Source organism: Aulostomus chinensis, chromosome 3 (genome assembly GCF_037954235.1).
Source record: "Aulostomus chinensis isolate RoL2024-O1b breed Wild chromosome 3, RoL_Achi_v1.0, whole genome shotgun sequence".
Classification (NCBI taxonomy): Eukaryota; Metazoa; Chordata; class Actinopteri; order Syngnathiformes; family Aulostomidae; genus Aulostomus; species Aulostomus chinensis.
In genome coordinates, this window is record NC_141322.1 from 12,317,770 (window position 1) to 12,343,684 (window position 25,915).

The 25,915-nt window shown below is 43.2% G+C and overlaps 2 protein-coding genes across 2 annotated transcripts; both read left to right on the forward strand.

The window, feature by feature from the left end:
- The first annotated feature begins 592 nt into the window (after positions 1-592).
- otop1 (otopetrin 1) lies at positions 593-8,359 on the forward strand. The gene is made up of 6 exons (XM_086198689.1): positions 593-1,094; positions 1,329-1,465; positions 1,756-1,814; positions 1,966-2,096; positions 3,905-4,812; positions 6,809-8,359. The coding sequence occupies exons 1-6, from the start codon at positions 722-724 to the stop codon at positions 6,977-6,979; spliced, it is 1,779 nt and encodes a 592-aa protein (XP_086054815.1). The 5' UTR covers positions 593-721; the 3' UTR covers positions 6,980-8,359.
- Positions 8,360-9,046: 687 nt separating this feature from the next.
- Positions 9,047-13,122, forward strand: drd5a (dopamine receptor D5a). The gene is made up of 2 exons (XM_086198688.1): positions 9,047-9,179; positions 9,373-13,122. The coding sequence occupies exon 2, from the start codon at positions 10,045-10,047 to the stop codon at positions 11,464-11,466; it is 1,422 nt and encodes a 473-aa protein (XP_086054814.1). The 5' UTR covers positions 9,047-9,179; positions 9,373-10,044; the 3' UTR covers positions 11,467-13,122.
- Positions 13,123-25,915: the final 12,793 nt, after the last annotated feature.

Here is a 25,915-nt window from a genome sequence, read left to right on the forward strand (position 1 = left end):
CAGGTTGGTCACCGGTCCTCTTGTCCTGCTAACTGCGCATCCGCCCTACAGGCCCCTGCTATATATCGACACACCCACTTTGACTTTGACCACCGATTTTGCTCTCTCAATTTAAAAACCGACTTTTCAAGCCATGTGGAACTATAAAGAGCTGGGTGGCTGGCACGCTGGAGCGCTGTCAGGACGGGTCACTCGTCTTTCACCACTTTGAAATCGCAGGTTTGTTGCGCGTCCTGCTCGGTGAGAGGTTTCCAGCAGGCAGGGTCGGAGAGGCAAGCTGGCAGCTGCACCGAGGAGTTGAATTTGGGTGAAGCTCGTTTTTTTTTCTTGTTCTTCATGTTATTGGGGATAAATCCGCGCTTTTGCTTCTTGAAGCGGTGAATGGTTGGCACAGCTGACCCTGAATCATATGGGAGTTTCAAGAAGACGGGGGTCTAAGCTCACCAGAGACGGAAGCGCAATCTCCCATTTCGAGATATTTTAGTTTCACTGTTACAATCTATCAAGTTCATCCTCAGCGTGGCTGGACATCGAAACTACGCGTGACCACTGAGCCGGACCCTGAAGATTGAATGAGCATGTTTGGCACGGTACCTATCCAGCTGAATCCCCACCTTGTAGCAACAGGTTACACTCCCGGCCTCCCTCAAATGCACTTATAGCGCGCGGCTTTGACTTCACTCTTCTCCCGGCACCGCGATTTGTCTGCGTTTTTCTCACCATGGTGGAACACAACGGCCTGGATATAATGTGTCTGAACAAGTATTGCCACAGCTCCTCCTCGTCCTCCAGCTCCGAGAACGACAAGAAGACCTTCACCAAGTTGAAAGAGAGTTTATCAGGAGAATATCCGAGGAAGAACGGAGAGATCCTCAGCGCACAGTACGGGACCAATGTGCTGCTGATCGGGGCGGCGTTGATGCTGGCCATTGCGCACCATGGCCCCTCAGTCAAGGAAGACCACCTGCTGTCCTTCGTCACCTGCCTCATGATCCTCCAGCTGATCTGGATGATGTGGTACATCCTGGTGCGGGACAGACAGAAAAACACGCGGACGGACAAAGATGTGCACGCAAGCACATGCTGGATAAGAGGTGAGTTTCATTAATCACGCAGCAGTAAATGCGCATATTGGCGCTGTTTTGCTATTTATTATTATTATTATTATCATTATTGTTATTATTATTATTATTATTATTATTATTATTATAAGTGTCACAGATCTCAGTGTGCAAAGCAACTGAAAATAAACTCCTTCGTTTTGCCTTAAAGCCAAAACAAATATTTAATCAGTTAATTTTGTGAACCAATCACTTCCTCTTCTGCAGGTGGTTTGACTCTACTTGCGCTCCTCTCGCTGATTATGGACGCTTTCCGAATCGGGTATTATGTTGGTTACCAGTCTTGTGTGTCTGCTGTACTCGGGGTACATCCTGTCATTCATGCAACTCACACCATCGCACAGGTAAACGTCTCCATTTATATTCATATATGTATAATCCAGTTTCATGAAAAGAAAGTGATGCTCTTCCCCCAGTGTTTGTGTGGACTGAGTCTTTGCATAATACCTCTTTGCAGTTGTTGAGTTGCTGCCACACTTTAATCCTATCATTGTCTATGTTGTTTTAATACAACTTTAAATGACAAGAAAGTGACTTCAAGAACTCTCGAAGTCTTTTTTTCCCCTCCACTTATAAGACATTTGGACAATAATGTGTCAATCTACTAGTTTTGAACTTTTGTTCTTTGCTTTAGGTGCATTTCCTCTGGTTCCACATCAAGGATGTCATCAAGAGTTTTGAGACATTTGAGAGGTATGTTAGATTATCGTGTACTCAGGGTTCAGTTGTCGTTAAATTAATAATAGAAAACAATTTGACATCAGGCAAAACTAAAATAATCTGCTGTTCTAAACAATGCATGTACATGAAAACAAGCTGAATTTTAATGCTTCAACTCCCTCAGATTCGGTGTAATCCACGCCGTTTTTACCAACCTCCTCCTGTGGTGCAATGGTGTGATGTCAGAAGCTGAACACTTTCTGAACAACCATAAGAGAAGGCTCTCTGCCTTGGGCTACGGGAACCTCACCATAGGTAAGGGCCAAGGGGTCGATTGCTGGCTTGTACCTGGAAGAAAAGTACAATAGTTCACTTGAGAGCTTCACTTCAATAGATGAAAGAAGAAGGAGGGAGAGGAGGGCTGCGAGGGGAAGGAGGTGAGCTCGCCAGCCCAGCGGGTCCTGATTGTGTCGAACGCGTCTCTATTAGGTTTCAGGAGGCACACAGTATTACGAGTCCTGAGGCCCTCTCCCCAGCCTTTTCCCCACACTTCAGCTACCACCACTCTCCTTGGCAACCCCCACCCCACCCCCCCCACCCCCGCTTGACCTCAGACGGCTTTGTCCCAGACTGCTTACTCCCAAGGGTGCTGCAATTACAGTAACTGATACATCTAAGCCCAGGGTTGGGGGGTTCGGCTGCTCCTCCTCATATCCGGCTGACTGTGAGGCTGGCTGCACCCTGACTGTTGTTCCTTTTTAATTAAAGGGTGCAGGACCATAGTGGTGGCCTTTCGGGGGTGAGGGGGAAGGAGGGGACAAGGGGTGGTGGTGGTGGTGGGGGGGCACACGGCAGGGTTTTGTTGAGACAAACTTTAGAAGGCAACAGCATTACGAAAGCGTGTTGTGGTGGGTTTTAAGAAGAGTAGATGTGCATGGATACCAACACCTGAGAGGGGACTTTCATTGTAACTGCTTCCAAATAAATCATTACATTTTAGATCACAATTGTTAACATAACTAAAAAGCAGCAAAATACATTTCTTTCTTCATGTGTTTCTTGTAAACTACTGGATGTTTTTCTTACTTTAAATTATTCAAATAAAACAATGAATGTCATGGATTTTTTTATGCACCTGATTATATGCTTTGTCAGTTGGTGACACAAAAAAACATCCATCCATCCATTGTCTTCCGCTAATCCTGTTAAGGGTCGGGGGGGGGGGGGTGGAGCCTATCCCAGCAGCTTTCAGGCGAGAGGTGGGGTTCACCCTGGACAGGTCACCAGTCCATCTCAGGGCCAACACATAGAGACAGATAACCATTCACACTCACACTCACACCTACGGTCAATTTAGAGTATCAATCAGCCTCGTCCCCTCTTGATGTCTTTGGACTGTGGGAGGAAGCTGGAGTACCAGAGAGAACCCACACAGGAACAGGGAGAACATGCAGACTCCACACAGAAAGATCCTGTGCTGGAGCCGGGACTCGAACCCGGAACCTTCTTGCTGTGAGGCAACAGTGCTGACCACTGCACCACCGTGTCGCTGACACAAAAAACCTTTTTAGTTTATTTTAAGGGTCCTTAAATCAGATATTCTGCTGGATTGTGATGCTCCCTATGTAAATGGACTCAGTTTTATGTAATGCTTTTCTACCTTAGCGGCACTCAAAGCGCTTTACAGTGTCATCTCATTCACCCATTCACTCACACACTGATGGTGGAGGCTGCCATGCAAGACGCCAACCTACTCATCAGGAGCAATTATGGGTTCAGTATCTTGCTCAAGGACACTTCAACATGGTCACCGAGGTCGAGGATTGAACCAGCGACCCTTTGGTTGCTAGACGGCCACTCTACCCCTGAGCCATGCTGCCCACCTGTATGCCATTGAGCAAAGCATTTCACTCTTACCAGCTTTAGGTGCTTTTCTCTATCAGAGGTGTCCCATCAAGTCTTGTGTAAACAGAAAATTGTGCCTTGTGTTCTTGTTCTTCCTACCAGTAGAAGCCTGATAGATGGGGGCGGTAATGTCAGTTAAAAGCTAAACTGTGTTTGATAAGTGTCATTTCTCTCTCAATCCTCATGCTTTTGTATTTATTTTTGACGTCTTCTTGCAGTTCACTCGGAGCCTTGCTGTAACTGCACCACCAGCACTTGCTCCATGTTCTCTGGCAGCCTCTACTATCTCTATCCTTTCAACATTGAGTACCACATCTTTGTCTCCGCCATGCTCTTCGTCATGTGGAAGAATATCGGACGGACCATAGACCTGTCTTCCAATAAGAAAAGACTGGCAACAAAAACCCGGGGTTTGACCTTTGGTCCCATTCTGGGTCTAGTTGCCCTCGCCAGTACCATTGGGATTCTGGTGGTTTACATCACACATGTGGAGGAGTCCCCAAAAACACTCCAGTCGGCCGTTTCCATGTTCTACATTTACGGCATCATCATGCTGGTGTTCATGTGCTCTGTTGGGGCTTCGGGTCTGCTCATATACCGAGCCAACCACATGCCTCTGGACATGTCCAAGAACCCGTCCAGGCAGCTGGACACAGAGCTGCTTTTTGGATCCTCTATCGGCTCCTGGTTCATGTCATGGTGCAGCATAATAGCTGTGCTGGGCGCTAACAGCAGCCCCCCTTACCGCTGGACCAACCTGGTCTATTCTCTGCTTGTTGTGGTGGAGCGGTACATCCAGAACATCTTCATTGTAGAGTCTCTGTACCGCCAGCAGGAGGAAAGGGAGAGGGAGGACCCCGAGTTACCAGTGGCGCCAGAAATCTTCTCAGTGACCTCTTCTTTGGCCCCGTCGTATAACGGCATCTTTAACCGACCCTATGAAGCTCCAGACAGGACCTGTGTCACTCTGGATAACGAGCAGGAAGACAGCGGACAGGTGTACAGGTGTTCCTGGAAACCCTCCGAGGTGCCTCAGCCGATGGGACACAGACTAGAAGAGGCTCCAAATATTAAGAGACAGATCCTGAAGAACATCTCTGTCTTCCTGATAATGTGCAACATTTCGGTGAGTCCGCCAAACAAATAATGATCAGTTATTGAATGTAGAGCAGCTTGATGAGAAGTTTTGTTTTTTGGTATAAATTTAGTTACCCTTAGCTGTTCATCATTTTTAGAGAATACATTTGCTTGCCTTCTGGGGGAGAGTTAAAGGAGGAGATAGATACCCCACTTTTATTATATATTAGGGTGTAATGATTCGTTTTAATAACGATTTGTGGTGACCCATACGATTCAAGGACGACACTGGTTCATTTAGAAGGATACCATCCAAAACGATTGGGTGACTTGAAATCGATTCAGTAACTTTTTACCCAAAAATTCCACCAGTGTGACTGTGAAATAAATCCCTGGACACTGGACAGTGCAGGTGAAGTTTCCTAGATTCCTGTTGCTTCTTGTAAGGGAAATAGGCATAAATGAATTATGTATATACACAAACAACAAGTAAACAACAATTAATGGCCAATGCATTTGTGTTTTATTCAAATAAAGTGCAACCAACACTTCGGGTTGAATCAACAGGAGATTAACCTTTCCTGCTCTCATTTTCAATATTCAATACATTTTAAATAAAAGTACAGTAAGTGCTACCAACGTTTCAACAGTAGGTTGACCTGCTACTTCTGCTTTTGTCTCACAACATAAAAAAAGTACAATATTTAAAGTCAAATTTAAAGCGCAACCAGTATCTCTTCAGGTCGATTGAGCAGTAGGTTGACCTGCTACTTTCGCTTTTACATGTCTGTCTATCTATCTATCTATCTATCTATCTATCTATCTATCTATCTATCTATCTATCTATCTATCTATCTATCTATCGATAGATAGATAGATAGATAGATAGATAGATAGATAGATAGATAGATAGATATGCATATATATGTTGTCTAACTGATGGCAGCTACAAAAAAAAACACAAAACAAAACAAAAGTAAAACTGTCAAAAAAAAACAACAGTTTACAAACTCATTTTCACTGTCTGGTATAATCCAGGTCTCTTCATCCTCCGGTATGCTCAGTAATTCACAGACACTTTGATTAGCGCTCAAAACAAAGTTTAACACTTGGAGTTTGTTGCTCACGGTAGCGCTGAGCACCACCCGCTGGTGCATTCAGTTTAGTCAACTTGCTCACATTCTCTTGTTCACAGTAATGCAAGAGTGTTATAGTTTTGTGGTTTTTTTTAGCCCTAATCAAAGTGTTTGTGAATTACTGAGCATACGGCTGGATAAAGAAGAGCCTGTTAATGGACCTTTTTGGGGCTGGTTTGCTTTGTTGTTGTAGCTGTTGCAAAAAAAAGAGAACTTGCCTTCTTTGTTCTGTTTTGTTTTGGAAGCTATGTGCTAGATTATTACTTGGCTCCTAAAAAATAGCCAGAAAATTAGTGGAGACGCCAGGAAATTAAGGAAATGAACATCTAGAAAACAGCAACCTGGTGTTTTAACTCTCTGATTTGTTTACGGATTAAACAAACAATATATTATTGATTCATTTATGCACTTCATTGATGTCGGTAGTGGATTTTGTTGTGAGTTGACAGAGGCCAACTAGCTTTTCCTCAAGTTCTGATCTCTTTGCTTTACTGCCATCAGTTCCTTCACAGTTTGAATGAAAAAAATATCTTCCCTCCAGCCTTTCTTCTTTTATCTGTTAGCATATTTACACAAAAGTTATCGGGATGGTTTTTATGAAACTTGGTGGAGGGGCCTGTCACTGGCCAACAAAGAAAGAATTCAAATATTTTGGCTGGATTCATTTGACAAAATTAAATAAAAGTACATGAAGCTTAGTGAAGATGCGTAAATCGGGCCTAGGAAGGACACGTGACATGTTGAAGCAGCTCAATTTTTTTACAATTACGAAAAAATGCTAAAAAAAAATGTAAACATTAGTATTGGCAAAAGAATACGCTCTACAGAGCACCCTGAAAGTTATTTTTTATGATTAGAAAAACATACCGATGTTCAAACAACTAACATTTCTTTCTTTTTTTCTTTCAGCTGTGGATCCTCCCTGCCTTCGGCTGCCGGCCACAATACGACAACGGCCTGGAACAGGAGACATTCGGCTTCACCATATGGACCACAGTGCTCAATTTTGCTGTTCCTTTGGAACTTTTCTACCGCATGCACTCTGTTGCTTCCCTGTTTGAGGTCTTTCGCCGGGTCTGACAGAATAACAGAAGACTGACAATGCCAGACAACACGCGCAAGAACGCTTGTCACCACCGGCTCCTCAGAGTGTGTCACAGCGTAGGTCAACCGTTCAGAGGGGGCGTTTCGGTAACTCTCCAACAGACTTGAAAACAAGCCATGGAGGTAAACAAACGTAGTTCCTTAAATTTAGGGATAAGCCTGCATTCCTTGAAGAATTACCTTATATACTGTGAGCTTTATTAAAGACTGTTATGAAAAATATCTTTCATGTCAACAATTTAAAAGGGTAATTTGTATTCTTTTTCTCTGTTGTCACATTTCCGTAGGTTTTACCGACTGCTACATCGTTTAAAATGTATATGCTATATCCGACACACACATTTTCTTAGTGACTTACAGTATATAATAGATCCTCACTTGTATTCATAAATAAATCTAGTACAGTCAGGCCACTGATACACCTGTTTGTCTCAAATATCAGAGAAGCAGCGCTGTTTGTCGAAGAACCACGAGTGCCATCATGCATCATTTACCAATATATATTTTTTTTAAATCTGCATTTGAAATATGCAACTATAAATGGTTAAAGTTCTCACTTACCTCCAGAGATATCTGCCAAAGATAGTGACGATCTTAGCTCAGCAAGGCACTACGAACCCAAAGTGAGCTCAGTGAGTGCAAACCCTTGCCAAGTTCTCTGGGTGTGGCCCCAAAATCCATCTGGTTCCACACCCCTACGCTGAGCTTCATCGGTAAGTTTTGGTATGATCCCCTTTGGTGGAGGTATTAAAGTGTTGGACTTTGGTTCTCAGCGGTAACAGAAGCCTCTCTCAGTTATTCATCCCTTCAGGAGTGCCCTAATGTGTGCTGATTATTTCTCTATTCTGTGAAATTGATTAATAGGTTGAGTAAAATTAATTATATGGCGCAGGAGCACTATTTTGATTCATAGTGGGATTGTGTGAATTACACCTTTGTGTTATTGGGAGTTTAAAAGTCCGATAACAACTCGACCTTCAAATTCATGTAGATAACATGAGAAACCATCTAATCAGATGTGTCTGTTTTCCCAAGACTTTTCAAAACTGCTGCTGGAGTTCCAGGAAAACAAAAAAGTACAACACCAGACTGATGCCACTTATTTCCTTTTATGATAACACACAAATCATTCTTGTGGTGAGATTTAATTTCCCTCCAGCAAGTTCTCAACCTGGTGCTATCCACCATTTTCTCGTTATGTGCCAACATGTGGGGTTTTTATTAGGTGAAAACAGCAATCTTACTAGTAAGTCATCTTTTTTTAAATACTCTCGTTCCATCAAAATCATCATTCAGACACTGTGATATGATTTTATGAAATTCATAAGAAATGGTGCTCATATGAAATTATTTGTACAGTAGTGATGGAATAAAGAATAGTTTTTTTTTCATAAACAAAACTGGTCGTATTTCTTACATCTCATGTTCTCGCCGGTTATCTGTTCTCTATGTTGAGTTTCATTTTTTTTTAATATGACGACCACAAGGTGGCGCCATGTGTTTGTGTAACTCGGAGTGAGTCCGGGAAGTGCAAACGCTCCATTTCCACGAGTAAAACACAAGAAGACATTCCACCACTCGATACAATCAAAAAACCAAAAAAGACCTATCGTTACCAAACAAGAGAATGACAATAAGTAGGTACACAAACTACTAATCAAGCAGTACCCAGAAAATACACGCGCTGAACGAGCTGAAGTTATTGTGGGGCAAACATCTTCTTCATCATCATCATCATCTTTATTTGAAACTTCGTCAGAATCACTGCCTCTAATATCTGGAGCAAATTCCCAACATGTAACTGTGTCGGACGCAGATTGCCTCCTGACACGACATCCTGAGATTAGGTTACTCCAGAGAATTTGGCATCGGGCGTCGGGAGATTATTTTGACGTTTTGTCAGAACGATTTGACAGGCACGCAGACACGTCTAAAAATAACCGTGACGTTTCAAAGCCGGAAACGTCGCTTCTGCTGCTGCTGTTGTTGCCGTTGCCGCTGCCGCTGCCGCTGCTGCCGCTGCCGCTGCCGCTACGTGGATGTGCGGCGAAGCAGAGCGCACCGAGCTGTCGCTATAAATGCCCTCCGAGGGTGTGAAAGTAACTCACCTGCAGTCATATCTGACGAGTGGATGGGATCTGACCTCCTGTCCGGGGGCAAACTACCAACTCTACCGGTACTCAATGATACTTTGGATGTAGGCTTAAGCGGTATTAAAATGTAGCTCCTTACATCAGGCTGAAAAGTTATTCAGCCGAGCATTAGTGTTTACGATGATCCTAAGTCCTACTTTGGGGATTATGTTGCCGAATAATAAAATTATGCATCCGATTTTTTTCGTTTGTTTGTTTGTGTTTGTTTTTTAATAGGAGAGATTGTGGCGGGACGACGGTAGCGACGTGCGCTAGGCTGGCTGCGTTTTCAGCACCGTGGACAGCTCTGTGAGGCTGCAGGACACCGCGTTGGTCCATCTGATGTAATTCTTAGGAGGAGTGTTGGGGAGTGTCTGAGAAGATAATCTAAGTCTGGTGTTTATGAGCACGTCGTCTGTAAACTTCCTTCTATGAGCGCGTTCATCACAGTGTTGTGTGATGTCAGATTTGCACACAACAAGCAGACACAATCCAGCTCTACAGACGAATTGTAATGACGCAGTGAAGAGTTTCCACCCACTTAAACCGCTTCAAATGTTAAGGTTTCTTCACACCTGTTTAATGTAACGCTGTGCGTAACACCACGCACAAAGGAGGCGTGATGGTTAACGCGCCCAGCCCTAATGGCTTAGTGTGGTAGCTGCTCGGACTCTCTCTTAGCCGCTCCGCGCTCATCTTTGACTGAGGGACTCACAGAGTGAGCCAGGTCAGACGACCCGGCCAGCGAGGCTGCAACATGCGCTCGCCAATGCTTTCTTCGTTTCAGCCGCTCAGTGCACCTGGCACGTCGCTTACACACCGTCTGTTTTGCACTCTGAACCAGGCTGGCAACCGAGCAGGTCAACGGGGACAATGCGGTGAGCTGCTGATGAGTGCGCCCGTTCCCACATGCGAAGCAATGGACTGCAGTTTTACTTGAAGAGACAAATGGAGAACCCAGCTAAGTACCTATCATCGGTGCGGGTGACTGACTCTGCGCCGGCACCGCTTGGGGAGATTATGTGGAACAGCACCGAAACGGAGGCAACAAGCGACCAGAGGAAGGACATGGTCGTGCGCACAGTGACGGGTTGTCTGCTGTCTGTGCTCATCCTGTGGACACTACTGGGGAACATCCTGGTCTGCTCCGCGGTGCTGCGCTCTCGCCACTTGCGGAACAAAGTCACCAATATTTTCATCGTCTCACTAGCTTTGTCGGATTTATTTGTAGCCGTCCTTGTGATGCCATGGAAGGCTGTGGCAGAGGTGGCGGGTTATTGGCCGTTTGGCACTTTCTGTAACGTTTGGGTCGCATTTGACATTATGTGCTCCACCGCCTCCATCCTGAACCTCTGCATCATCAGCGTGGATAGATACTGGGCCATCTCGAGCCCCTTCCGGTACGAGAGGAAAATGACCCAGCGAGTTGCCTTTGTTATGATTAGCATCACTTGGACGTTGTCAGTGCTCATTTCATTCATACCGGTCCAGCTAAACTGGCACAAAGCCAGTGATGACGACACGACTGGGACGCACAACTCTTCCACAAGTAGACAGCCGGAGGAAAACTGCGACTCCAGCCTGAGCAGAGAATATGCTATATCGTCATCTTTGATAAGTTTCTATATTCCCGTGGCGATTATGATTGTGACTTACACCAGAATATATCGGATTGCACAAATACAAATCAGAAGAATAGCCTCACTGGAGAGAGCTGCAGAGCACGCGCAAAGTTGCAGGACTAACAGAATAGAGTGCCAACACCACAACACACTGAAAACGTCAATCAAACGGGAAACCAAAGTGTTCAAAACTCTGTCGATAATTATGGGTGTCTTTGTGTGTTGCTGGTTACCTTTTTTCGTCCTAAATTGCATGGTCCCGTTCTGTGACAGGCCAGCAACAGACCGGGACGCTGGTCTGCCGTGCGTCAGCGAGACTACTTTTGACGTGTTCGTGTGGTTCGGCTGGACCAACTCCTCCCTGAACCCCATCATTTACGCATTCAATGCAGAATTCAGAAAGGCGTTCGCCAGTTTATTAGGCTGTCGCTATTTTTGCTCCAACACACCAGTGGAAACTGTTAACATCAGCAACGAGCTGGTCTCCTATAACCAAGATACCCTGATCCACAAAGAAATCGCAAACGCCTACGTCAACATGATCCCCAACGTGGTTGAATGTATTGAGCATGAAGAACATTTTGACCGAATTTCACAGTTTTCTGTCAACAACGAAAACGCCACAGACTCGGTGTGTGACCTGGAGGACTGCGAGGCAGATATCAGCCTTGATAGGATGTCACCATTCACCCCTAACGGATTACACTGAGTCCAGCATCTCCCCGTGCGTAATTGGATATATTGATACCACCGCCATCGTTCATTCATCTCGTCTGTCCCAGCAGCTCTTCTCCAGAGAGCCTGCAGGTCACCGCGGAGTGACCCTCACAGCATATGAGGGATCTACAGTGACTTGCTCGCGGACACTTCGGCAGCGCGCATGTCGCTGTGACCACCAGACCATTCTGCTGCCGCTTTGCGTCAAATATGGGATGTAATGTTGTTGTCCTGGGAACAAAAACAAAACAAAACAAAACAAAAAAAAACAACAGTGATGTGTAGGTGTTTATTTACATGGCAAGTGAAGTCTGTGTTCATTTGTTCAAAGGTTCAGTGTCGTTTAAGCTGATCTTTTAATGAAGGCTTCTTAATGGGAGCGTCCTTGTCTCTAGAGACTCACCAAGGTTCGTACTGGAAACTTTTGCTGCTCAATAACCTCACGCGTATCCAGTGTCAGCCTCTCCACCACTGCTTTGAAAACTGAGAGTAGCCTTACAGACAGTTCAAACAAGACAAGACAGTCATTTCAGCGCCTTACAGCTCATTCAAAGACCTGTTTTCAGAGATGAAGTGTTGAATGGAGTTTAAGTTAAATGATGCCAAAATGCAGTATTACAGTGTTTACCCACAGCATCTACCCCAGTCACTCCTGCTTGCCCCACAGGGACTTATGCCGTTTGATCTAAACACAGATGGGCAGAGGCTTTGATGGAAAAATGGATTATGTAAATGCACACAATTTATAAACAAACATAATGGAGCCACTAATCCAAATGAAAGACAAGTGAATCGAATCAAAAGGCAAGTCATGTCTAATTAAGGCCAAAACCGCTTAAACATTTCAAATCTCTCTGGAGCAACAAAAAGAAAGAATGACTTTCAAATATTTGAATCGATTGTCCTACATGACCAAAGATTTCAAGGTGTGAATCAGCTACTCTGACAGAAGAAAAAAAAAAAAAGAAAAAAAAAGGTTTCAGTGTTTTGTCGCTCTAGAGATCCTACATGTGAGGCCGCTGGGCCAACGCAACTGGATGTCACAGAACCTCTGTGCTGTGTCTTTGTACTGTATAGAAGACTTGACATGAATGTATAATGCTGTCCTTTAAACAGTGAAGTGTGTCATCATTTGCCTAATAAAATGCTGTCATGCTGAGAGGAACAGAGTGTTCTGCTGTCTTCCTGTCTGAGGGGAACTCCTCGAGGTTCTCCAATGAACAAACATTACAGGTTGGCTCATTTTCAGCTCCACTGTAACGTCAGTGACGGGGAGGTTCATCTTTTTCTCACCCTGGGGCCTTTTTTTAGACGATTTTAAGTCAAAATGATCAATCAGGCCAAAGTTATTTGAGTGCGTTAACAAAAGAATACCCTGGAGCCATTTCCATTGACAAGTCCTATCTCTTATAAACAGCCTTTTACAAATGAATTTAAATAATATAGGACTGCAAATTTGTGAATTCCAGTCTTACAATTTATTTGAAATTCACTTTTATTTCTGGAGGCTTTCATTATCTATCATACTCAAAGCTGTATTTTTTTTTTTAAATTGGTCTAACCACCAGAGCATAAACAGAACACCCCATGCCTGTGAGCAGTAAATTCTACATCTTTGCTGCAGTATATGTGCTGAAGTGTAACGTCAAAACCCAATTCAAATTAAAGCTGCAAGCAGCGTTGTTAGGGCCTGAGCCCCCACGCGGCCTACGGCCGCGTCCTTGACACCGGCCCGAATCCAACGGTGTAATCGGCAAATCCCTAGGCCTTGTAGTTTAGGAGATACGAGCCTCAGTGCGCTGCACAGTGTGAGTGCAGAGCTGAGAGCCGGCCCTTTAAGAGCCCCTCCCTTCTCTGCTCGCTCTCTGCCATCTCTGTCAGAGTGGAGAGCAGAGGAGGATTTGGCAGTTTTACTGACAAACACAGTCATAACTCTGCATATGTTGGTCAAAAGTGTAATGTAAAGACATCAGTTCGTAGAGTTTTTTCTCAGGAATTCAATGGTGTGTTTTCTGAAGGTGTGAGTGTTTTAATTTAGAAGCGACAAGTGTTTGTTTGAGAATATGTACATGAGGGCAGAGAAGTGCCAATTGTGGTTTCCATGACTACAGTAAACAAATCTCTGCCATCTCTGTCAGAGCTGAGAGCAGAGCTGAGAGCAGAGCTGCCAGCTGGCCCATTAAGAACCCCTCCCCCGCTGCACTTTCTTTGATCTGTGCTAGAGTGGAGAGAGTGGAGGATTAAGAGAAATGTAGTGTGTAAAAGCTGAATAACTCGGCCTACGTTGGTGGAAAGTAACACAAAATACCATATTTTTGTAGGGATTTTTGTCAGGAATACAGTGATATGTTTTTAAAAGCTGTGCGATGTATGGTATAGACGTGAGAAGCATTTGTTCGAGAGTATGTACCATGAGAGGACACGGCCTCCCCATTGACTTCCATTGTAAGCGTAAAACGTGTCTCCCCCACTTTGAGGGCTTATAAAATCCAAACCGAGCGCGTAGTATATTAGCCTTTAAAGATTTTTGAAGAGCACAGTTGGGAGAGTAATGTGTGAACGTTTGGAAGCCCTGGCATTTACGGTTTAGGAGGAGATAGATTTTGTTCGGGGAGTAAAAAAAGTCCTGATTTTGACAGTTTTGTCCAATTTGTGGACATTCTGTTGGAGATAGGTGAGGGGTCAGAGTGTAAGAATTGTTCGTCTTGATGAGACGAGTCCAACGGTGTTGGTCCCATGTCTGTGGGAGTTTTGTGTGAGGAGTTATAGCGCGCGAAATTAAAAAAAATTATCTTTTTTTTGTGTGGCTCCCTAGGTGGCGCTATAGACTTTAGTGGCGTTTTTGTTTTTGATTAGTGAATGTTGAGACATACCGAACGATTGTGCCAAATTTCAGCGAATTTCATGCATGTTCAGGGGGTCAAATTAGATTATGCGCGTTATGCGCATTATGCGCATATAGCGCGCACTCATTGAGAGCAAGAACAGTATAATACCAGGTTTTGAATGGGTGTGTATGTGAAAACTGGCTCCGGGCCGTCTGGCCCAGTTGCCTCATGGGTGTTGGGGGGGCCTGGGACACTGTTTAGTGTGTGTTTTTAGTGTTTTTAGTGCTGCTAATGTGTTGCTCTGCCGAGCAAACATAATAGGGTCTTCGCCAGAAGTACCTTCTGGCTCAGGCCCTAATAAATTGATAACTCCATCGTCCTCTCGTCTTTATTGTTGGCTGTGTTCCCTGTCAGACGAGGGCTCGCTGATGTGCCACACTGCAAAACTTCTACTGGAAAAAGGCTAAAATATGTGCAGAAACCATTTAAATAACCCTGGCATTGCGGTTACATGAGGGATTTGTTATCTACAGTAGATGAGCACATGTGAATTTCTCTAAACGACATTGCTTCTCTGCATTAAAGTGCCACACTTGTCACATTTTCCAGAAATTAAGACAATCTGTTTTTATTCTATCATCAGACCAAATCTGCACAGCTGCTCGGGGAATTAGATGAAATGACACCCAGATGAAAGCCTGTTAAGGCAGCCCTGAGGCAGCGGCGTTCACCTCCCACCTCCATCTTGTTGCTGATTCAATGCATGACTTGACTTGACAGGAAATAAGAAGTGGGGAGTGATCTGTGGATGAGGCTATGTCTGTCAGACCTGAAATATTGGTAATGTCCTTTCTGGCTGTGATTAACATCAAAATCAACACCACTGGGGCAAATGTAGAACAAACACTGGTTTCGTAGAGGGGTACAGTTAGAGGTTACCAAGGGTTTAAATTCTCCATGCAGCTGCTTTTTGAATTCAGCTGAAAGTGAAATTATGACACCTGACAGATTTGAGATTTTCTGCACTTTAAAAAAAGATATCAACCGTGCATTTAGAGGGGTTTCCATTTTTTTCTGATGAAAACACTTTGAAAAGTGATGAAAAATAAGGAAAGAGCAGAATTCCAATGGGATGTGATGTTTACTTGTTCTCTGTTGTGTCCTTGTTGTGTGGAACAGAAATGAAAGGTGGTTTGACCTCGATATTCAGCCGTGACAGGAGGGCTGGAGAGGAAGTGGAGGCAAGCTTAGGGGGGCTTTCACTATCCGTCAGGACACATTCATCAAAATCACACTCTTTGTTCTTGCTCACACACACATGTTCATGTTCATACCCATGTACACACATGCGCATGCAACACACAAATGTCCACATATAAAACATGAAGATGCAGCGGTGCTATGAGAGATTTACTCTGAATCCCTCCTCGATGTCTCGATCTCTCTTACACACACAAATACACACACACACACACACACACACACACACTCACACACACAGAGGAATGGTCTCCTAGGCCTTTGGTTAGCTAATATTGCAAATCTGATATTAATCAAAATATTGGGAGAAGTCACCATTAGTGCGTCACTATTCACATCCTAATCAAAAACATGATTGAAATGTCACTAGGGAGATATTTGTGGGGATCTGTGCCAAACAAAATCATTTTCTTAAATCTATTGATGCACTGATATCTGCCCTCCTGTGTCTACCCAGTGACATCATCTGGGTCTCATAGCTTCGAGTCAGATCAAAGCAAGAGCTGTTGGATCAAAGTCAGCGATCAAAGACATGAGTACACAAAATCAGCCAAAAGGTATAGGAATAACAGCAGTATCAACACCTGATTCTGATGTTCCAGATCTGATAGCGCATCTCTGCTGTAGGTATCCAGTCACCACAGCATGGTGTTTATACAGTCTTGAGAGTAGGTGATCTGTGTTGTTGTTGTCCTGTTCAGTAGCTGGGGCAAGCAGTATCGATGTTCCTGGTGCCTTGTTGTACTGAAGCAGTTTTACTCAAAGTTTTACTCAGTTTTACGCAAAGGAGGAATCTGATAAACTCCTCCTATTGCCATATGTGTTTAATTTTATTTGGAATGGTATTGGTTCATTGATAAAGCTACCGGACTGAGGCTCAGGAGTGGATAGGAAGAGAGAACAGGGACGGGATAGGGAAGACAAGGCAGGGGGGGGGGGCAAAAAAAACAACAATAGCAGAAAAACAAACAAACAAACAAAAAACAGTAACAACAATAACAACAGAGAGAAAAAAAAGGAAAAACATTGGTTGCAGAATTTCCAGTGCAGATTTACCATTTGGGTTAATATAATTTAAAAATAAATGTCTGAGTGTGTGATTATGGATCAGTTGTGCACCGCATGTGTGTATGTGTGTATGCATGTGTGTATGTGTGTGTATGTGTGTGCTACGGTTTGTCTTGGATGCTGTGGGTAGCTGAGTGTAGCTGATGTGGGGGACCAGAACATCACGCCCCCAGTCCAGGGCAGGTCAGGACCAAGCCACCAGGGCACCCAGAAACCCCCAGAACACAGGGATATTCTCATCTACCAGATAGTGTTCCAGTGAGATAGATAGATACACACACTTATGCACACACCATTTTGCATTTCTTTTTTCTATCTTTTATCAATTCTCAGCATGCTTCTCTCCGTCTTTATCTTTAAATGACATCAGTCACCTGAGGAAAAACAGGGGTGGGGGGGTCTTCCTGTTTTTTTCACCTCTCAAAGGAGCAGGGTGAGAAAGATTGCTTTGAGCTTATACTATTGTTGCATGAGTGGCGGGTGAATGAAACTCCAGTGAGTGTTAATCAGGCCTCACCTGCTAAAATCAGGTAGTCTGACTGACCTGGGCATGACCCCCGCACCTCCTCTCACATCTAATTTCATGTAAAGAGTTTGTAACTGTCCTTCTATCAAATAAACTTTCATTTCAGTGACTTCACGTTACATACCGTTGGTGAAAGAAACTGTCTTCGAACCTAGTGTCTTTACTGATCACAAACACTTAGTTAGCCATGGAACCATTCAGCTTTGAAGGTTTTCCTCTTTGATACTTCTTCTTTCACTGCTCTCAACCACCCCATCTGCTTTCAAACGCTGACGTATTCTTGGTTTTGAATTACTGTCAGTGAGCTGGAATGGAAAGAAAATACCAGAACAGTGTCTCTTTCCAAAGGGTTACCGGTCCACTCTGTACTGCATGGTATTGTAGTCCTGTGGCTTTCATAGACCCACAGCTAAATCCCCCTGCTGCATACTTCTGCTCAAATAACTGACCATTTGTTACTTTATTACAGCGATGCCATGATTCCACATTTAGACTCTGTGTATTGAGGGTTATAATAACACTTGGACAGCAGTGGTGAGCAGTACTTATTGTCAGGCTGTCTTTAATTTCCAAGAATGTGAGACAACCTGCTGTCACATTCAGTAGTTTCCGCAGTAGAATTCAACTACCTAGGAAACGTCAGTGATGAATACTGACATATATAAATACTACGGAGGAACAGTATATCTTGTTGTGATTCCCTTGTAATTGTTTTAGACATGTTGAGTGAATACACCAGCTCTTACCATGGGGGGCTGAGTTCTACAAAGGACAGTGTCATGAATCGGAGCATTCTGCGTGGTCACTGTCATTGCCCATTGTAAACTAGCAGATGGCAGTACTGCAACATGTACATCCATTTCTGCCGGTACCCCTAATTCCTACATGCCGGTTCTTTATGGGTTAAAAAGGGATGTATTCATAGTTTGGCTGGAATTGACTTGTCACGTTGCAGTTAAGATGGATAATACAACATACAGGGGGATTGAGATCACGATGAAGTATTACAGCTATATTGAGGAAAAAAAGTTTTTGGAGACTTCAAGATTAAAGAAATCATTATACGAGAAAAAAGTTGTAATATTACGAGAACAAAGTCATAATGAAGCGAAAAATAAAGTTGTAACTTCACGATAAAAAGGATGACATTCCAGTTCCTAGATCCAAATGATGCTTCCTTGTAACCTTAAATATTCACGACAAAATGAAAAACTCTAATGCCGTTGCTGTTGGGGCATTCCTTCCTTATCCATTACAAAGACGAAACAACGTAACCCACAGTAACGTGAGAAAGGCTGTCCAGCCAGTCAAACAACACAGTCACATTACAGATAAAGTAATAAAGAACCTCGCACTGCATTAATAACGTGACACTTTTTTTTTTTTTTGCATGAGATACTAGTTTTACATCTGTGAGGTAGTTTTCTATTCTGAGAAGCCAAGTAGTTTTAATCATATGACAGCTATCAAGAAATGAAGACGCATAATCATTACAGGCCCAGAAAACTTCTCCTCTCGTCTTCTCTTCTCCTCCATCACCTACGAAGTGATGAGACAAATTGCGTGTCAGATCTTAACTACTTGTTTTCGTACAATAAAGAATTGTCTCAACAGAGGCACCAGTAGGGAAATTACCAGCACAGCCTTAACATGAGAGGGAAAGCAATGAGGCAAGAGTCATAAAGTTTTTGTTGAAGTATATGAAATCCTTTACTCTGTGTGTGTGTGTGTGTGTGTGTGTGTGTGTGTGTTATTAGAGGGTATACAGACATATCTGATTATTTATTTAATAAATGTCTCACTTATAATGTGATGTGAAAAACGTTTCCTCCAAGAAAGGTCGTCCCTCTCCGGGTTGACAGGACGCAAGCAGAAGGATTCATTATCATAAATGCTATTATTCCAGAGTGAGTGGTTGTCTCTCACTGGAGTGCCCCCTGTGACCCCCCTCCCCTCGACAATGGTTAGTGTTCATTAATGAAAAGGCAGACATTCTGATGCAGCTGCTTTGAGGAGCTCAATCTAGGAGCTGCTTTGTTCAATGTGTGAAGGGCATTTATGAAGAGAACAATCCAGAAGCCTTAGAATGTGCGCATTTGTAGATAATGAAGCAGAAATCTCTCCTTTTTGTACTGATTATCAGTGGTGAGAGTATATGACCGGACGTATTGGGCCAGAAGGTAAGGAAGGCAGCATCGGCACCTTTACTGTGTGAGAGCAAAACTCAGGCTGAGTCAGAGGACGGGCGTTGTGTGACTCGTTAGCTCTGAATTGTCATGTACTACCCAAAGGAACTTAAATGTTGTCATGACCCAACTAAAAGATGCTCTCTAGTTTTGTCTCCACTTTTTTTGTTTGTTGTGTCACTGCCATCATGCAGTTTGGCCCAATAAACTGCGAGCTTCTCGATGAAATGAACTCTACTTAAATCATCTTCTCTGCAGATCAATGCAGATCAGTCAAATAAGTTGCACACTAGCCGAGAAAAATAAATCTCAATAACAAAAGAATGAAACTCTAATCCACCGGTGTTCCTCTAAAAAGCCGCCGTCTGCCTCTGCCAAAATCCTTCTGCTAGCGTCAATTGTCTTCCTCCCACAACAGTCGACCAAATGTCCTGATTATTATGAGTTTCCACAGGACCTTAACTGCAAAATGAAGAATTGCATAAAAGACATTTCGACATTAAAAACATATTTTATGGATATCTCTGCTACCTTAACTGGGGGGTCACTCTGGGAGTATAGAACCTCTCCATCTCATATTGATGGAGGAATTAGCAGCAGTGCAGCAGCATTACAGAGTGATTAACATCAGACTCTCATTTGTAATAACAGATGGACACAGCTTCCTCATCCATCTCATTTATGTGAAATACCACACTTGTGCTGTTCATTTGCTCCTGCTTCATAAGTGGCAGGAGTCTATTCTCTGACTGAAATTCTTGATGAATGAACTGGGACTTAATATTGCAATACTTCTTTATAGTTTTTTGCAGATGTATTTTTTTTTCATTTGCGACAAAGACTTTTAGCTTTTTTTGGCAGCAGAAACTTAAACAGATTCAGTATCATGCTCATGCTGTCCCTCATTAATCTTTCAGACAGCCAGTATGGATTCTGCACATTCCCGGATTCCCGAGTGTGTCGCAATGATGGCTTGATAAGGGAATTACAAACTGGGTTTAAAATAAAAGACAACAGGATCAGGAGCAGGTATCACCAAACAGGTTCAAGGGGTTAGTTAGGCAACCTCTCACAAAGGTGGGCCATTTTTCATCAGGATTTATCGCCATGGCAACTTGTGCTTAACCTGTAGACCTAATATGCTCTGCTAAGACTGAGATCAAGACATCAATCATCATTAAAATGTACTGCAAACTCACACGAGATGTGTCACATGGCTGCATAAGGCACGAGCAGCTTACTGAGGACAACATGCTCTGATTGAGCTTCATTTGATAAAAAAGAGCTTCACAACTTTGCTTGTCTTCGCACATCTCTGATTTGGTTCAAGACAGGACTCCAAGATCAAATAAAAAGAAGCTCTCTTCATTCTCTGCATCCAGAGAGTTTCAGACTTGAATATGAGCCAGCAATTTGTTTTTCTGGACCTCAGCTGTTCAGGTGCTCTACAACAACCACGCAGGATCAAAACAATGTGAGCATGTCTCCAGAGACGTGTATAGAGATGTTATACAGTCAAACCTCTGTTTTGTCTAGGCTCCATTTGGACACTGATTGTTTACATCGACGTTCTGATCAAAAGCCTGATTAGTCTAAAGCTTGTGCTGCCTGCATGCAATTATAATCAGGCATATTTTGCTCCTGCTAGGTGCTAATTGCAACTCAGGAGCAGTGCTATTGACATCATGTTGTATTCCCATCTCAATGTCTATTGACTTCTCTGGTCACCGTAGGGATCAAGGACTAGTCTAATGACCAAATAAAATGCACAATTCCAAATTGTTCATTGGTATGTAAAATTATTAGACGGAAATGTATGGTAGCAATCCCTTCTCTCTCTGGAAACAGAATATTTATATCTATTATGAATAGAGAGAGGAGGTGTAATGTGTGCCTTCATTCAACACAAATATGCTGGGTCAGGCACGGTGACACAGCATCAGTGCAAATATGCGTCCTTGCTTGGCTCTTATTAAAACTCTAAGGACGATGTGTTTACTGCTGTTTGTCTGTGTGTCCAGCAAGATTACACAAAAACTACAAAGCCAAATATCTCTAAGCTAAGGGATGGAGCATGAGCCAAAGGTGTAGACCTGAATCCCAGGGCAGATACATGGGTTGTTTTAACTTTCGTTAACATTACCACAACTGTTCTTGAGCGTGAGAAGGAGTTCAAATCATCTTATAAACTCATCATCACAGCCACAATTTTCTCTCTTCACATTTTTTTTGGATAGAATGTCAGGAAACCTACACGCAATGTAACTATTTGCCCAAAACACATTTGATCTTCCAAACAACAGGGGAACTTTCCAGCTACCCCATTGATGTAATATCAAATCAGGATTTTCAAGGAAGAACCTACATATTACTGTCATAGATTATGCTGCAGGACAGGTTAAGATTAGAGGTCAAAACACATAAAAGGTACAGGCCCCTGACCAATCAACCTGATTGATTTTGTCATCACTTCATTTTTCAGGTTCAGATAGTTAACATGCCGCTCTGATGCCTGTGGTGTTTATCAAACAGCATTTCATTGCTTGGCTGGAATGACTGTTAAAAAAGAGAGCTAACCTCACGTACTTACGTTTGTCAATCCATATTTACGATACTATATAAACACAAATCCCTACTAAATGTTCCTTCATGGTTAAGTACTATAATCACATACATTTTTGTCATCACACACAAAGTCACAAAATGTATGTAACATTGGCAAACATAGTAAAATCATATTTAGCTTCAAAAATGTTTTTCCTGCAACTTCAGTTGGGATTTGGTGACAAATGAACATGGCACACATGAATGCCGAGTTGTAAAGTGAGTTTAAAGTGGGTTTGCTGTTTTTTTGAATGAGTGGACTGTTAGTGGACCAGCTATGGCTATAGAAAAATCAACAAAAGCGTAATTTCTCCCTTAAAAAAACACAGAAAAACATCATCAGTCATAAACTAGCAGAGAAAATAAAAGTACAGACTTAAGTGATATTAGGTCTGAAAGAGTTGTCTCTGGTATTTTGATAAATAAGCTTTGTCTCTCATCTTTGCTACTTTAAAGATTGCATGCTCAGTAGTGCAGAGGATTTTCATCGAACTGTCAAGTGAATTTTATGCAAATTTTTGATGTAATACCAAGGAAACACATGGTGCATTTCCAAGAGAAAAGCAAATATGAGTACCAGCCTATCAGACACCACAACATTACCCTCTGGGAGCTCAGGCATGCATCCTGTGTCATCTGATCACAAGTGGCTAGCTTGTAATCACAAAAATGTACAGTACAGATAAACATATATATCTCTCAGATTGATAATCTGTGCAACAGATTTGTAACCTGATAGCAGCCCAGTGTGTTCCGCTGCCATCCATTGTCTCAGGATGGAAAAGCTCTTGTTTACAATAAACCCTGCAGCTCCAGAGACAGGTGGTGAACAGCACAATCGCTGAGCAGCGTCTCTGTGAGTCCTTTGTGCTACAGTAATGATACATGTATGTTCTCTCAGGGAATCACCTGATGAGGAAGTCTTCTAAATGTGGCCCACGTTACATTCACACTGCTAAGAGAATGTGGTCATATGTGGCCAGACCTCCTCGTAACGCACCCTGACCAACTCTATCGAGATGAAATCTTCATGGGTGCATTCACACCTGCATTAGAAGTGTCGACTGGTGCTCTGAACACTCAGGACTCAGGGTCTGAAATGGGCCCAAGGTCCTCCATAATCGGAAGATGATGTGGAAACGTCCCCTACATGGGGTCCTGAAGGTCACCACTCTCTCTTTGGAGGGTGACTTCCCCTGGAGAACAACTCACAGGGTTGTTGTTTCAATCACGTCATTATGAAGTATGACCCATACTTACGTTAACCTTTAGTTAACACGGACAGTCAGCAAGTTATTTTGCACTGAAAAGTCAGTGAAAGTAAAACCTGGATATCTGTTTTGCTCCGTGTTTCTAGCCACTTCAGCATCTCAGTTTTTATTAGAGTTGTAGTTTAATCATTTCCTAACCCAAACCAAATGATTTTTATGCCTAAACCTAACCAGACCTTAACCACAGCACTGTCTAAACCATCTTGAAATATTGCATATTCCACTTGCGAGAAAAGGGATCACCTGTTTCCTGCTGCCAGACGTCACTGCAGGTGTTCTGTGGACTGATGTCTGGATCGGCCCTGCAGTTTTGTTTTTTTATCCCATGGAGTGACTGATGCATAGCCTAAGAGCATATATCGTCCGCACAGATCTTTAAGTACACTCGTGAGATCATAGATCAATTCTCTGTGAAGCCCTGCCACTTGGAGGCACTGATTTAGGAAACACTCAACTGGGTCGTATTTGAGGGGAAGAATAAACAACCTGTCAGGCAGTATTGATCAGAGGACTGGTTCTCTGTTTGCTCCTGCTAACCTTGTGCTTCCATAGATCTACATGGTCCTTGTCTTCTCCTACCATCCTTCCTCTCTTTCTGTATCCATTTATCACATAATGCTGGGGACATCAAATCTACGAAGCACGATATATGGAATTATGTAGTAAGGAAAAAATTGTTAAATAACTGTAATATGTTTTATATTTTAGATTCCTCACAGTAGCCACCCTTTGCTTTGCTGACAGCACTGCAAACCCTTGGTCTTCTCTCAGTGAGCTTCATGATGTCATCACCTGAAATGGTTCTCACCTCTCTGGTTTGCCTTGTCAGGGTTCATTTGTGGAATTTCTTGCCTTCTCAATGAGGTTTGGACCGTCAGTTGTGTTGTGCAGAAGTCAGGTCGGTACACGGCTGACACCCCTGTTAGACAACTGTTAGAATTCATATTATGGCAAGAACCAATCAGCTAAGTAAAGAGAAACAACAGTCCAGCATTACTTTAAGAACTGAGGGTCAGTCAGTCTGGAAAATTGCAAAAAACTTGAATGTGTCCCCAAGTGCAGTCACAAAAACCATCAAGCTCTCACATGAGGACGGCCCCAGGGAAGGAGGACCAAGAGTCTCCTCTGCTGCTGAGGATAAGTTCATCCGAGCCACCAGCCTCAGAAATCACAAGTTAACAGCTCCTCAGATTAGAGCCCAGATTAATGCCACACAGAGTTCTAGTAGCAGACACATCTCTACATCAACTGTTCAGAGGAGACAGTCAGGCCTTTACGGTCAAACAGCTGCTAAGAAACCACTACCAAGGAAAAGCAACAAGCAGAAGAGATTTGTTTGGGCCAAAAAACACAAGGACTGGACATCAGACCAGTAGAAATCTGTGCTTTGGTCTGATGAGTCCAAATTTGAGATCTTTGGTTCCACCGCTGTGTCTTTGTGTGACACAGAAAAGGTGAACGGATGGTCTCTACATGCTTGGTTCCCACCGTGAAGCGTGGAGGTGGAGGTGTGACGGTGTGGGGGGGCTTTGCTGGTGACACTGTTGGGGATTTAAAAGTGAAGGCACCCTGAACCAGCATGGCTACCACAGCATCCTGCAGCGACATGTTTAGTTGGACCATCATTTATTGTTCAACGGGACAACGACACCAAACACGTCTGTGTGAGGGCCGTTTGACCAAGGAGGAGATTGACTGAGTGCTGTGTCAGGTGACCTGGCCTCCACAGTCACCTGACCTAAACCCAATCCAGATGGTTTGGGATGAGATGGAAGGCAGAGTGAAGGCAAAAGGGCCAACAGGTGCTCATCATCACTGGCAAGGCAAGGCAATTTTATTTGTATAGCCCGTTTTCACCAACAGTTTGTCTCAAAGGGCTTCACATGGCATCATAACAACATCCTCTGCCCTCAGACCCTCACATCGACTGAGGAAAAACTCCATAGAAAACCCTTTTAACAGGGAAAAATCTGAGAAACCTCAGGGTGAGCAACAGAGGAGGGATCCCTCACCCAGGACGGACAGACGTGCAGTAGATGTTGCTACAGACAAGAAAACAGTTTACAATGCAAAATGTGGGAAACATGGAAATGTTAACAGTTGAAGAAGGAAGCTTCTGGAAGGGGAGGCAGGGAGAGCACTGGGAACTCCTTTAAGTCTGTTGGAAAACCATTTCAGGTGATGACCTCATGAAGCTCAACAAGAGAACGCCAAGAGTGTGCAAAGCAGTAATCAAAGCAAATTGAGGCTATTTTGAAGAGTCTAGAAATATAACATGTTTTAAGTTATGCCTTCGGTGAGAATCTACAATGGAAATAATCGTGAAAATAAAGAAAAACCATTAAATGAGAAGGTGTGTCCCAACTTTTGAGTGGTGGTGTATGCGGGTTTGTACAGTCGTTTACTGGTTGCAGCTTATCTGGACTGCCAACATTTATTATTCATTGACAATGAGACAGGCACTTAGCTTTTTAATGGAACGGCCCAATAATAAATGATCGCAGGTTCGACATTTATATGAGGATTGTGACTCACAGACAAGTATTAGGATGTTGTAATAAAACCAGAACTGGCATCATAGAGCTGAGAAATTAATTTGGCAACTGTACTGTATGTAACATCAATCTTGGATTATTATATCACTTTTTTTGGATAAAAAAATGCCGGTACACAACGTTTGCAACAACATAGTGTCGTT